Source organism: Carya illinoinensis, chromosome 3 (genome assembly GCF_018687715.1).
Source record: "Carya illinoinensis cultivar Pawnee chromosome 3, C.illinoinensisPawnee_v1, whole genome shotgun sequence".
Taxonomy (NCBI): Eukaryota; Viridiplantae; Streptophyta; class Magnoliopsida; order Fagales; family Juglandaceae; genus Carya; species Carya illinoinensis.
Genome location: NC_056754.1, coordinates 46,196,110 through 46,207,873, shown reverse-complemented (window position 1 = coordinate 46,207,873; position 11,764 = coordinate 46,196,110). Strand labels below are relative to the sequence as shown.

The 11,764-nt window shown below is 36.5% G+C and overlaps 2 protein-coding genes across 2 annotated transcripts; one reads left to right on the top strand and one right to left on the bottom strand.

Annotated features, from left to right (window-relative positions):
- The first annotated feature begins 649 nt into the window (after window positions 1-649).
- LOC122304411 (AP-4 complex subunit sigma-like) lies at window positions 650-3,597 on the top strand. Its single transcript, XM_043116673.1, has 4 exons — window positions 650-1,020; window positions 2,330-2,416; window positions 2,913-2,981; window positions 3,110-3,597. Exons 1-4 carry the CDS (start codon window positions 880-882, stop codon window positions 3,239-3,241), a joined length of 429 nt encoding a protein of 142 aa, XP_042972607.1. The 5' UTR covers window positions 650-879; the 3' UTR covers window positions 3,242-3,597.
- A 240-nt stretch (window positions 3,598-3,837) lies between these two features.
- Window positions 3,838-8,510, bottom strand: LOC122304410 (glutathione hydrolase 3-like). Its single transcript, XM_043116672.1, has 7 exons — window positions 8,303-8,510; window positions 6,315-6,646; window positions 5,554-6,072; window positions 5,009-5,244; window positions 4,646-4,910; window positions 4,307-4,444; window positions 3,838-4,221 (listed from the first exon to the last, which is right to left on the bottom strand). The coding sequence occupies exons 1-7, from the start codon at window positions 8,400-8,402 to the stop codon at window positions 3,943-3,945; spliced, it is 1,869 nt and encodes a 622-aa protein (XP_042972606.1). The 5' UTR covers window positions 8,403-8,510; the 3' UTR covers window positions 3,838-3,942.
- Between the last annotated feature and the right edge of the window lie 3,254 nt (window positions 8,511-11,764).

Below are 11,764 nucleotides of genomic sequence, written 5' to 3'. Positions count from 1 at the left end.
AAATAATTGGTTATAAAAAAACCATGGTCTTCCTGCTTCAATTCTTTCTTTATCAGCGCGAGTTGCAAAACTCAGCACAAACACATTCCTACCAACTTCCTTCAAGACAGCAGGTTTGCTAAGCCTCCAGATTCTTGCCATAGTCAACTCCACCACTGCTTCCCCAGTTTTCTATCACACCATATTTTCCCTATCAAACTCAGATCACCCTTACTCTTTACTACTGAAACTCACTACTAAAACATCCACCTTCTCCAACACAATTGATGCATCATCCTCCTCACTCAGCCACAGATTACACCACAGATTACACCACGTATTTTGCAAACCTTCCATACTAAACTAACACCACCGAGCCTGGAAAAGAGACCACCCCTCATAGACAAAACACCACCTCTATAATTCTCCCAAGAGAGAACCTTGAGAGAAAACTAGAGTGGAGACTTTTATGGTCAATCTTTTAGCGTCATCATTAATTTGTCCCCTCTATGTCCAAAGAAGATATTAGTTCTTATTTTATTTTTATAATAAGATGAATATTAAATTAAAGGTAGTGTAAATTTGTAAAAATGTGAAATACCAAATGGACTAATTTAATACATAATTACAAATTAAAAAGAAAAAAAAAACAATACAAGGTCGTCCTTTTGCCTTTGTAGATGAGAAACATACGTCCGAACAGTCTGGACTCTGGAGAGCCACTGGAGTTGGTAGGAGAGTTTTGAGAAAGCCTGTTGTACATGGCGTTTTTTCGTTTGTCATGACAACGGTACCAAACACACCCTCATCTTCTTTCCACTGCCTCTCTCTCTCTCTCTCTCTCTCTCTCTCTCTCTCTCTCTCTCTCTCTCCGTGTTTTTTGGGGTGGTGAAGAAGAAAATGGGAATCAGATTCATACTGATGGTGAACAAGCAAGGACAGACCCGTCTTGCCCAATACTATGAGTACCTCACTCTCGAAGAACGACGCGCTCTCGAGGGCGAAATCGTTCGCAAATGTCTCGCTCGTACCGAGCAACAGGTCTCCCTATATCTCTTTCTATTTAATTACCTAGTCTGATCTTCTAAGATTTTTTTTTTTTTTCCCTTTTCGCTCAATCTATGAGGTAAATGGAATTTTGTAGGCCCCAGATCAATTCCCAGATCGTACAGAATCGCTAACCTTTTGAGTAAATCTCTTTGTTTTCTGCCTCTGCTGGAAATTCAATTTCGTTTGCATGAACTGCATGGTTGTTATATTAATGTAAAACTCATACAGGTTGTAGTTTGGATAAAAGTAAAATTGCAAGGAAATTGATTGAGAATGGCTAAATTCGAGGTTGAAATTAGGCTCATGACAATCAACTGATCTATTTGGAATCGGTTCCGTGTCAATGACGGACAGGGGTTTAAATTTTGCAAGGGTGCTTGAAAGAACTTGATTCCTTGAATGTTTTAGAGTTCAATTCCCAAATCCTGGCGAAGAAACTGTTTCATGTTCCTTTGGTCTTGAATTTGATTTGATTTGTTTGTTGATAGTTATAAAATAAATAAATGCACGGGCTTGATTAGATTACACTGCCCCCAACAAATTACAATCGAAAGTTCAAAATATCAATGGAATTCAAGAAAGAATCAGAATGTATACCACTCATAATCTTTAGAAAATGATTTTAAGCAATTTCCAAGTCCACCTGAAATTGTTGGAAGTACGATTTTTTCTCTCCTGCCAAATTCTCAACATATTCCAATAGGGTCTGCACTCCAAGTCTCACCTTTCTCGTGACGAATGAGTGTCCTTTCTCAACTTTTAAACTCTTCTATCACAGTCCAAGGCAAGATAAAGCCAATGATCATAATTCTCTTGCGCAATGGAATATAAGGATGGTCCAACATCTCACCACAATTTTATACATTACATCTATCCACAATGATTTTACCCAAAGCAGCTGTCCATCCAAAAAAAAAGGCTAATGACTAATGTTGGTGCTTGATGCCAGCATTGCTAGAAAAATTTTGCTTGTAGGACAGGTTTTGTTAGACATCAGCAATTTTGTAGTGATTTTTCATGTGCTCTGTACAGATTTCATACCATTCCAAAAATAATCATGCCTGGGAGTATCGGTTAGTTAAAATATCTTGTCTAGGAGTTGATTGTTTGCCCAATTAATCACTTTCTCGCTTTCTGCTTTCTTCTGGTCGTGTTTTATCTTGATTACTTCTGTCTTGTATACTAATTCTATTAGCTCTTCTTTAGGTTCAGTTCAACCCAGAATCTGCATCTGGACAATGTTAACACAACCAGACATTTCTTGTTGCTGTTGCTTATCCATTTTCTTATATGATAACAGTGTTCTTTTGTTGAGCATCGGAACTACAAAATTGTTTACAGGCGCTATGCATCATTATTTTTCCTGGTTGGAGTTGACAATGATGAAGTAAGCTTCTCTGTTTAATCTACATCTTGAGATAATGCCTGCATTATGAAACTTTTGTGGTCAGAAAATGAAATTTTATGGGAACCATGCCAATCAAAGAATATGGATTTTCCTCAGGACATTTCTCTTTGCCTACAAATTTTCAGTTCAAGAACATTTTGCATAGTACTTCTAATGTGATATGCCTCTCAAGCTCAAGAGTGTTAGTTTATATGCAATGTCAATGTTACTGACATGCTTTGATTGGATATAGAATTTTCAACTCCATGTGGAGGGAGGAGCGAGAGAAAGTTCGTTGTTATGATAGGTCTTGGTGGAGGTAGATGAGTTGATTGTGAAGTTAGCCCACTTAAAAGCCCTTCTTTATGTGTTCAAATCAACTAAAAACTCTGTCAAATACATCATTAGAAAATTTTCTGATTTTAAACTTTTGCCTAGATGTCTGCAAGGATGTATTTCTTGATATTCATTCCCCTTTGTGTTGTGCATGTTGTAGAATGAACTTGCAATTTTAGAGTTCATCCATCTTTTGGTTGAAACAATGGACCGACATTTTGGAAACGTGGTAAGTTTGAGTTCAGTAATATCTGACCAATATTGTTTTTTTTATTTCCCATGTCCTGAACTCGGTTTTCCATCTTTACCTTCGAAGAAGTTGATTTGGTTTTTCCTACTTTCCACACAAATTTGCAGTGTGAGCTAGACATTATGTTCCATTTAGAGAAGGCACATTTTATGCTGGAGGAAATGGTCATGAATGGGTGTATTGTTGAGACAAGCAAGTCAAACATTCTGACACCAATACAGCTGATGGAGAAAGCATGATGAAAATTTACTGGGTTAGACGCTAAAGATTTCCTACTTGTGTTGTTGCCTATGAAAAAAGGATCGCAAAAATCCAACGTAAACCAAGCTTGTTAATTCTGGTGTTTGGCATCCTTTTCTTGTTCTGACCATATACTAGTTTCTGGATCAATTTAGGAGTGTCTCCGAGCCTTTTCATTCTCTTTACTACTACGTAAACTAGGACTTTGAGATAGGTGTTGTTCCCTATTGTGCTCAAGAATCATTGCTTGATTGAGCCCGAGGGCTGTGTGTCAGTTGCCAATGCCCCCTGCTGCTTAATAATTATGGTGTCGATGGCTCCAGGCATATATAAAAGCTTGTGATTTTAAATATCATTTTTATTTATTTATTTTTTTAAATCTGTATCTGATTTGATCCAAATTTTTTCTTATTTTAAGATTGAGCCTGGCCGATAAATCGATGTATTCGGCCACTATTGATTGATTCATCTTCATCTGATCTTTTAAGTTTTCTTCTGGTTGGTCAAGACACAGCCAGAATGATTGTACAGGAGACCCACTGATATTGACATTTACGAAACAAAAAAAAAAAAAAAAAAAAAACAAAACAAAACAAAACAAAAAGAAAAAATTGTAATAGTTTCAGTTTCCAATATTCCAAGTGGAAGGGCTGTTTTTCTGTCGCCCTCAGAATAATTCAACCCGAAACAGAGGCGGTGACTAAATGGCGGCGGGCCTCCCATTCTTTCGAGGGTCACTTACAGCAGTCAGGATGCCACGGAATATGTTGGCAATAGAATCTCCTCCAAGTTTCCTACCACCCATGTTGTTGATGGGGTTTTGGAGAGTTTGAACAGCCAACTGGACGATGGCTCCCCCTGCTACGGCGTTCAGTTGATGACCCCTCTCTTTCAAGTAACTCTTTCTTTCATCTGGAAGTTCAATGTGATCCCCATCAATCACAGTCCAGTTTTCATACAAAACCACATTTGGTACTAGCTGCATAGGATGAAGAATGAATCAGATCGTTGTTTGTTGAATTATACAAGTTTTACTTATGTATTGAAACATGTCAGGATGAAACCTTGTGGTAGATTCTTGGGTTCTGAACTGCAGCTAAGGGTTCCATTCCCAAGATAAAATGGTTGATAAAAACCTGGATTACTGCCGGAATTATGTATATTCCACCACTACCACCAATGACCCCTGCCAGCTGGTTATCCTGCCAGGATAAGATACGAAGATAAGTGCAAAAGATACAATCTAATGTAGAAAAAAGCTGTCTGCTTGATGACACTTTGGCATGGGATCAGTCATGAGAGGTCAGACTATTAGAATATTCAGAGTGGAGTACAGAGTTGCAATCAGTTTCAGAAAAAAAGCTTCGAGGGAAACAACCTTTTGAGCTGTTTTATTTCTTTACCTTGACAACAATGATCGGAGTCATTGATGATAAGGGTCTCTTATTCGGTTCGATATAATTTGTTGGAGCCGGAGGAAGTTTGTCCGGTGAGATCTCGGTTGGCATCGAGAAGTCATCCATCTCATTATTCAACAGAATCCCAGTAGCAGGGGAGATCACTCCAGCTCCAAAAGGATAATTTACTGTGGTAGTCATTGATACTGCATTTCTATCTGCATCTACAATGCATAAATGACTGGTGCCGTGATCTCTCAGCTGACTCCACCTGCAAGTTGTGGTATAAAACTTGAGAATAATGATAATAGAGAACCAACACAATAGTGTAGTAGCAGTATTGTCGACCAGTGAGGCAAACGTATCAACCTGCTCATATAATATTCTGGAGGGAAAGTGGTGTTGTCAAATATCTTTTGCTGAATTTCCTTTGCAAAAGACGGCGAGAGCATTTCAGATACATATTTACTTACGTCAACAAAGTTTGGGTCACCCAGGTTCATTCGGACAGCAAACATGTGTTTCAATGCCTCGACCAGGCGATGTAGACCGAGACTTCCCTTTACAGCATTCGAATTTCCATAGCTGTCCAAGATGTTCAGAACCTGTTTTTACGAAAGTTTTTATATTTTATTTACCATGCATATGCAAAAATCCATATCTACAATTCTATATAGTGAAACACAGCATTCCTTTTTCAAAAGTAGCTTCTTGAACAGTTCAATCTACCAATGACCTAGAATCCTGGTACGAGAGTACTATAATTTTGAAGGTAGAGGTCAGGACTCAGGACCTCGAGGGATCTTTCATTTTTTTAGTTACTCACAGACACCAGAATGGTTAAGATTCAGTAAAGCATCCAATTTAGCAGTGAAAAACTTAGATAAGAACAGGAGGAAAAGCAAATTACTCACTAGAGAGAGGCCGACTGTTCCACTTGAAGGTGGCGGCATTCCAACTATGGTGTAGCCAAAAACATCTGCCACCATTGCATCTGTTACATCCACTTTATAACTCCTTAAATCCGCCATTGTCAAAATCCCACCTGCCTCTCTCACATCCTTTACTAACTTCTCCCCAACGGTTCCATTGTAGAAAGCTTGTGGCCCCTGCTCTGCCACTGCCTCTAAGCTGCGGCCAAGTTCTATATTGTAGCATGCATCCCCTACCTGCAACAGCTTTCCGTTTGGTGCAAATACCTGCCGTAAACCTGGATCATTCATGATCAGCTTTGCCAACTCAGTCATGTGTTGTCTGAGATAAGGAGAAATCACAAATCCATCTTTTGCAAGTTTGATGGCGGGTTGGAATAATGTCCTCCAAGCCAGACGCCCATGTTGTAACCAAGCTTCATGAAGGCCAGCTATCTCGCCAGGAACTCCCATTGCGAGTGCACCAGCAACTTTGGATTTGGGATTATTCTCATACATGTTCTGTTTTTCACATTCACATGTTTGTACAATAAGCAAAAGACAAATTGATGTCAAACTTTATGGGAGAAAATAGTCAAATTTGAACACATCCCTACCATCCAATGAGTCTAACTGTGATGGATGTACTATATTGATGTGAACTGTTTGATCAATCTGACTTAAATGATGCAAACCTCTTTTATAGATTAGACTTGTTTAATCTTGGGGGTCCATAATTTTAGCTAAAGGAGAGAATTGTGAACCTGTGAAGCTGCTAATGGAGCAGTTTCCCTCATGTCAAAAGCTTGGGTTTGTGAAGTTGAGGAAGACCGGACAATCATGAAAGCTCCACCTCCTATCCCACTGGCCATCGGATAAACAACACCAAGGCACAGTGCAGTTGCCACTGCAGCATCAACAGCATGCCCACCCTGTCGAAGCATGATTGCACCAATTTCCGAGCATCGGCCATCATCAGCAGCAACAACACCCTGATCTGACTCAACAATGTCATCATTAGGTGCTCCAATTCTCTTATCATATCTGGTTCCTCCTCTTTGTTTCCAAGATTTTAAGTCGCCACCAATGACTACAACTGAAATGCAAACAGTATCCGCATATAGTAAAATCTAGCTCACTCCTATGGCCATAAATTGCCAAAAGCCACCATTGAATGTGAATCATAGATCCGAATATATAATTATCATGAACTATATTTGGCCTCATTTGTTTTTATAAATCATCTCGTCTCATTATTATTATTTTTTCAAACTCCTACGTAAAATATAATAAATAATTCAACTTTTTAAAATTTTAAAATAATATAATATTAAAAAATTATATTATAATAATATTTTATTCAATTTCATCTAATCTCATCCATCTAAACAAATAAAGTTTTGTTTTATCGATTTTCTGGTCAGTCATGGTAACAGATAAGATGTTTCATTGTTTCCTTGTGAAACTACTCCTAGGTGGCCTATATATAAAGAGTTTTGCTACAAATCAGCCACTATTCACATCACACACTCCCCACTTATAGCTTTTTATAGGATGTGAGAGTATTTTTTATAAGATGTATGGATATTTTTTTTATAGGGTGTGGAGTGTGGATGGTGAATAGTAGCTGAAGAAAAGAATTATTCATACATAAATTCCAGACTTGGGCTCAACCCCGAAATGGAAGGAGAGGAAAAAGAGAACGAGGAAATTTATGAGACTGGAATTATATATTTGGATTGCTCCAAAATTCAAATTTAGCCAGAGTCTGGTGATTAACTGATTGTGGTAAGAGCACTAATAGTGGGCTCAACAAAACTAAATTATAGCCATAGAATAGATAAAATGTGAAATAAAGTGCTACATTAGACTCAATAAATGTACAGTAAATTTGGTCATCAACCATGTGGTTGGCCAAATTTATTGAGGCAAAGAGACTAGCTAAATATTATTTTTGGAGTAAAATATTACTTCCCAGCTCAGCACCGAACGAGATCAACTCCCGCGCACCGGACGAAGTCTTACTGGATGCAATTTCTTATTACTTCCTAGCTGCTGTAAATATTATTTTTTTATGCGATTTTTGGAATCAGTTTTGGTACCGGATGGAATTTTTCTGGATTCATCTCTGTTTGAACTCCATTTTTTTTTTTTTTTTTTTTTTGAATTCTCAACTTTTGATTGAATTTCTAGATGTGATTTTGGTGTATTGAATTTGATAAAATCAAAGATGATGAGCCACTCTGAGTGTATTTCTTTATTGTGGAGGTTGAGAATTTATAGTGGTGTATTGTACTGAAACCGAACATATAAAATTACAGAAATCGGAGTTCAAAATCAATATTTTAATATAATAGTAAAAGATTTGTTGAGCCTATTATTTAGTATTGTAAAAAGTGGCTAGCTAAAATTTGTAAAAGTGAACTTTTTATCTAAATTTTAGCTAAAGTTTATTGAGCCCACTACCAATGCTAAGTCCAGGTTTTGAGCAAAACTAAAATCATCTGAAATTCCAAATTCAGACCATGATTCGAAGATCAAATTGTTTCTCTTGAGCCTTGACCACCCCTGAAAAGTAAAGCCACTGGTTCAGGGGCCAATAACAGTAGCTCTTGAAAAATAAAAAATAAAAAAAAAAACTGGTGCCGGAGTTCTAGTGTATATTTAACAACTTTCAGATTGAGTGTTTGTGACAAACCCAGAACTAAAGAAAGTAGAAAAGCCCAGAATAGAAAGGAGAAGAGAAACTGACTTGTAATGGTTATAAATGCAAGAAGGAAGAGCATAGCCTTGCCCCAACTCTTCTTCTTATAATTGACCAACCCATGATTGCCCAGAAGTGGAACTTCCATGACTTGATTCCCAGCTCTCAGGGATACACAAAGAGAACAGGTAGGTAGGTGGAATGGCTGAAGGGCTGTAAGATTTTGTCGCTGTTTATAAAAACACAAACATACGACACACACGTATTTATATTTAATATAATGTCCTCCTCCAATGTAGAGTTGTTTCATTTTTCCTTTTATGCGACTGCGATTGGGGTCAGGGATGAAATAGGGTGGGTACGAGGAGCAATCAGTTGCAGCCACGTTGGCGTTGTTATTAGTTACTAATTAATGTGACCAACTTATAAGTTACGTTGCTGTTGTTATTATTTCTTTTTTCTTTTTGACCGAATTTGCTCTACATGGCGTGTTATTATTGGCTTTTATTATTTTAAGATACTGTTTGACCATATGAAATTCTCATCTCAAACATAAAATTCTCATCTCATCATTATAATTTTTTTAAATTTTCATATTAAATATAATAAACAATTTCACTTTTTCTTAATTTTTTTAAATTTTAATACAATAATAATATTAAAATATAATATTTTAATATTTAATCTTAAAACTCAAAATTCTTATCTTAAAAATCTCAGTGACTAAGTAAAACTTTCACGGACTTAGCTTCTTTTTTTCTTGAGCAATGACATTTCATTTTAGCGCCCAACATGGTAGGCAATCAGAAATCTAGAAGCAAATATCGTTAGCCATGACGTTGTTATTTTTGTCTCCTTTTTTTCCCACTTCTCTTCTTTCATATTAATTATGTTTTTCAAAATAAGGTACTGAGAATATTGAAGATTCGACTCCATTCCATTTGAAAAGGATAGGATCGGATTCTTTCTTTTTAAATTATTTAAATATAAACGCATTCAAATGAATTAATAAGCATTTATTTTCAATTAGAAGTTCTTCGCATGATAGATTAAGGGTTTGTTAGGAAAAATATTTCATCTCAAATTCTCAACTTTATTGCATAAAGAGTTGAAATACTCCCCTGCCCACGAAACAAAAAAAGCAATTCTCTTTCCTTAGGATAAAAAGAAAAAACAATTCTCTTTTTGAGAAAAAGAAAAATGATATTTGAAGTCATAATCCATAAGTACCGTATAATCTCTTTGAAAAAAATGATTAAATGAGACCCACATGAAAAAATAAAATTTTTAATAGTAGATTCTATTTTTTTCAAAACGATTATACAACATTTATACACTCCATAACTATACATAGTATTACTCTTTATTTTCTCTAAAAGAATAAAGAAATTCAGAAGTGCTAGAATGACAAAATTTGAGTTATAAAATAAGTTTAAAACTAAATCTTATCAAAAATATAATCTGTTATATAAGCAATATGAAAGAGTATAATTTTATATGAGCAATATGAAAGAGTTTAATTAGAAGCATCAAATACTCTAATTAGAATAATCAAGAAGTCACGTGTTAAAAGTGAATGAATGGACAAAATAATATTTATAGCACTGCGTAAAGAAGGCCAGCTAATGGTTGCCAAAGTTTGTCACGGAACAAAGAATGAGAAAGGAACGGTTGAAACTGAACTTTTACACGTTTCATGCTTGAAATTTTCTTAAAGAAGTTGCAGTTTTGGATTTTTCTTGCTAGCTGAATTATTACGGTAAAAGTCATTTGGTTGTAAAGTGTCACGGGTGCTTGGGGGTGAGATCATTAAGAGAAGAAGGGTGACTGTGTGCAAATCAACAGTAGAAGGAGTGAAGAGACTGTAACAAATTTAACTGTCAAAAAGAGTTGTACGACTTGTAATTGCACTTTAGTAATACGTTACGTTTTGTTGTATGCGCCATTTAGTTCTTTAAGATATGTTAGTGATACAATGCGTTTCAATTTCAGGGATTGTGAGTGCGTTTTATGGTTGTAGTCTTGCATTTTGAATTCTTCATGTGCTGCATGTATAAAAGCAGTACATGGCCTGTGTAAAGTTCATATGGAATCATTGAGCTTTAATACAAGTTGGAGGTTGGGAATTCCTCGAAAATTCCCTATCAAGATTCACGAAGGGAATCTTACATTCAGGCCATTCTTGATTTTTGTTTATGCAGTCTTGGTTATCTGAGTTTCGTTGTTTCTACATGCTTAGTTTCTTTGGAGTTTTGTATTCAAGGGCTGCAGTAAGTTCTTGGTTATTGTAAGATCAAGAACGTTACAAGTGGTATCAGTAGTAGTTGATCCTTATAGTTAGTATCAATGGCAGAAGGCACACGTGCAGCGTTGAAAATTCAACAAGAAGAATCTCAAAAACAGCAAGAAGTGGTTCAGAAGCAATTGGATCAACATCATCAAGCAATCTCTGGAATAACTGAAACGTTAGATCACATGTCGAATATGTTGAGTTCTTTAGTTGAATCTCTCAATGTCAATTCTTTTAGAGAAAGGGAAGTGTCTGGTGAACCAAGGAATAATGGTGACGGAACTGTTTTTCAGAGAAGTGTTAGACTCGAATTTCCACATTTTAGTAGAAATGACCCTGTTAGTTGGATTTTCAAGGCCAACCAGTACTTTGATTGTTTCCAAATTCCCTTCCATCAAAAGTTGATGGTGGCCTCTCACCACATGGAAGGAGAGGCATTTGTGTGATATCAAAATGCCTTAGATTCAGGCCTCTTTAATTCTTGGGAGTCATTAGTAGTGTCTTTACAAGCAAGATTTAGACCATCAGCTTTTGATGATCCAATGGAAGCTTTAACAAGGTTAAAACAGACTACATCTATCAGTTTGTATATAGCTCAGTTTGAGGCATTGGCAAATAGGTTGAAGGGTTTATCTGAGAGGTACAAGATGAGTTGTTTCATTAGTAGGTTGAGGGATGAAATCAGAATTCCTGTGAAGATGTTCAATCTCTTGAATCTTGGGGCTGCTTTTGGCCTGGCTAAATTGCAAGAAGAATATGTTTTCTACAAGAAAGTCTTGGAGGCAAAACAATTACTTTGCTGATAAATGGCCAATTAATAGTGAAAAGCCTGTCGAGGGGGTTAATAAAGATCTGAAGGGTTGGTTTCCTTTTAAGAAGGTCAATTCTACTCACATAGATGAAAAAAAAAAGAAATGGTTGTGCTTCCATTGTGAAAAGAAATGGAACCCCAGTCATGTTCGTAAAAAACTTAAGGTGTACTTTCTCCATGGTGAAAATGATGAGGATCAGGAAATGTTTGATAGTGTGGGAGAGGTTGTAGAACAGTTGCTGCCAGAATCCAAGGGATTAGTGAATAAAGGTTCTGAGGAACTGGAGGTGTCTATTCATGCAATTTCAGGATGCATGAGCAATAATGCTATGAAGTTGGTAGGAAAAATTGGGTCATTCTCTTATGAAATCTTGGTGGATTTAGGAAGCACTCACAACTTCCTGGATCC

Coding starts and splice junctions, on each gene's coding strand:
- LOC122304410 (XM_043116672.1), bottom strand. CDS start 8,402: ATGGAAGTTCCACTTCTGGGCAATCATGGGTTGGTCAATTATAAGAAG. Junction 6,073..6,314: donor CTCCATTAGCAGCTTCACAG/GTTCACAATTCT, acceptor TGTGAAAAACAG/AACATGTATGAGAATAATCC. Junction 5,245..5,553: donor GAACAGTCGGCCTCTCTCTA/GTGAGTAATTTG, acceptor TCGTAAAAACAG/GTTCTGAACATCTTGGACAG.
- LOC122304411 (XM_043116673.1), top strand. CDS start 880: ATGGGAATCAGATTCATACTGATGGTGAACAAGCAAGGACAGACCCGT. Junction 1,021..2,329: donor TCGCTCGTACCGAGCAACAG/GTCTCCCTATAT, acceptor ATATGATAACAG/TGTTCTTTTGTTGAGCATCG. Junction 2,982..3,109: donor ACCGACATTTTGGAAACGTG/GTAAGTTTGAGT, acceptor ACAAATTTGCAG/TGTGAGCTAGACATTATGTT.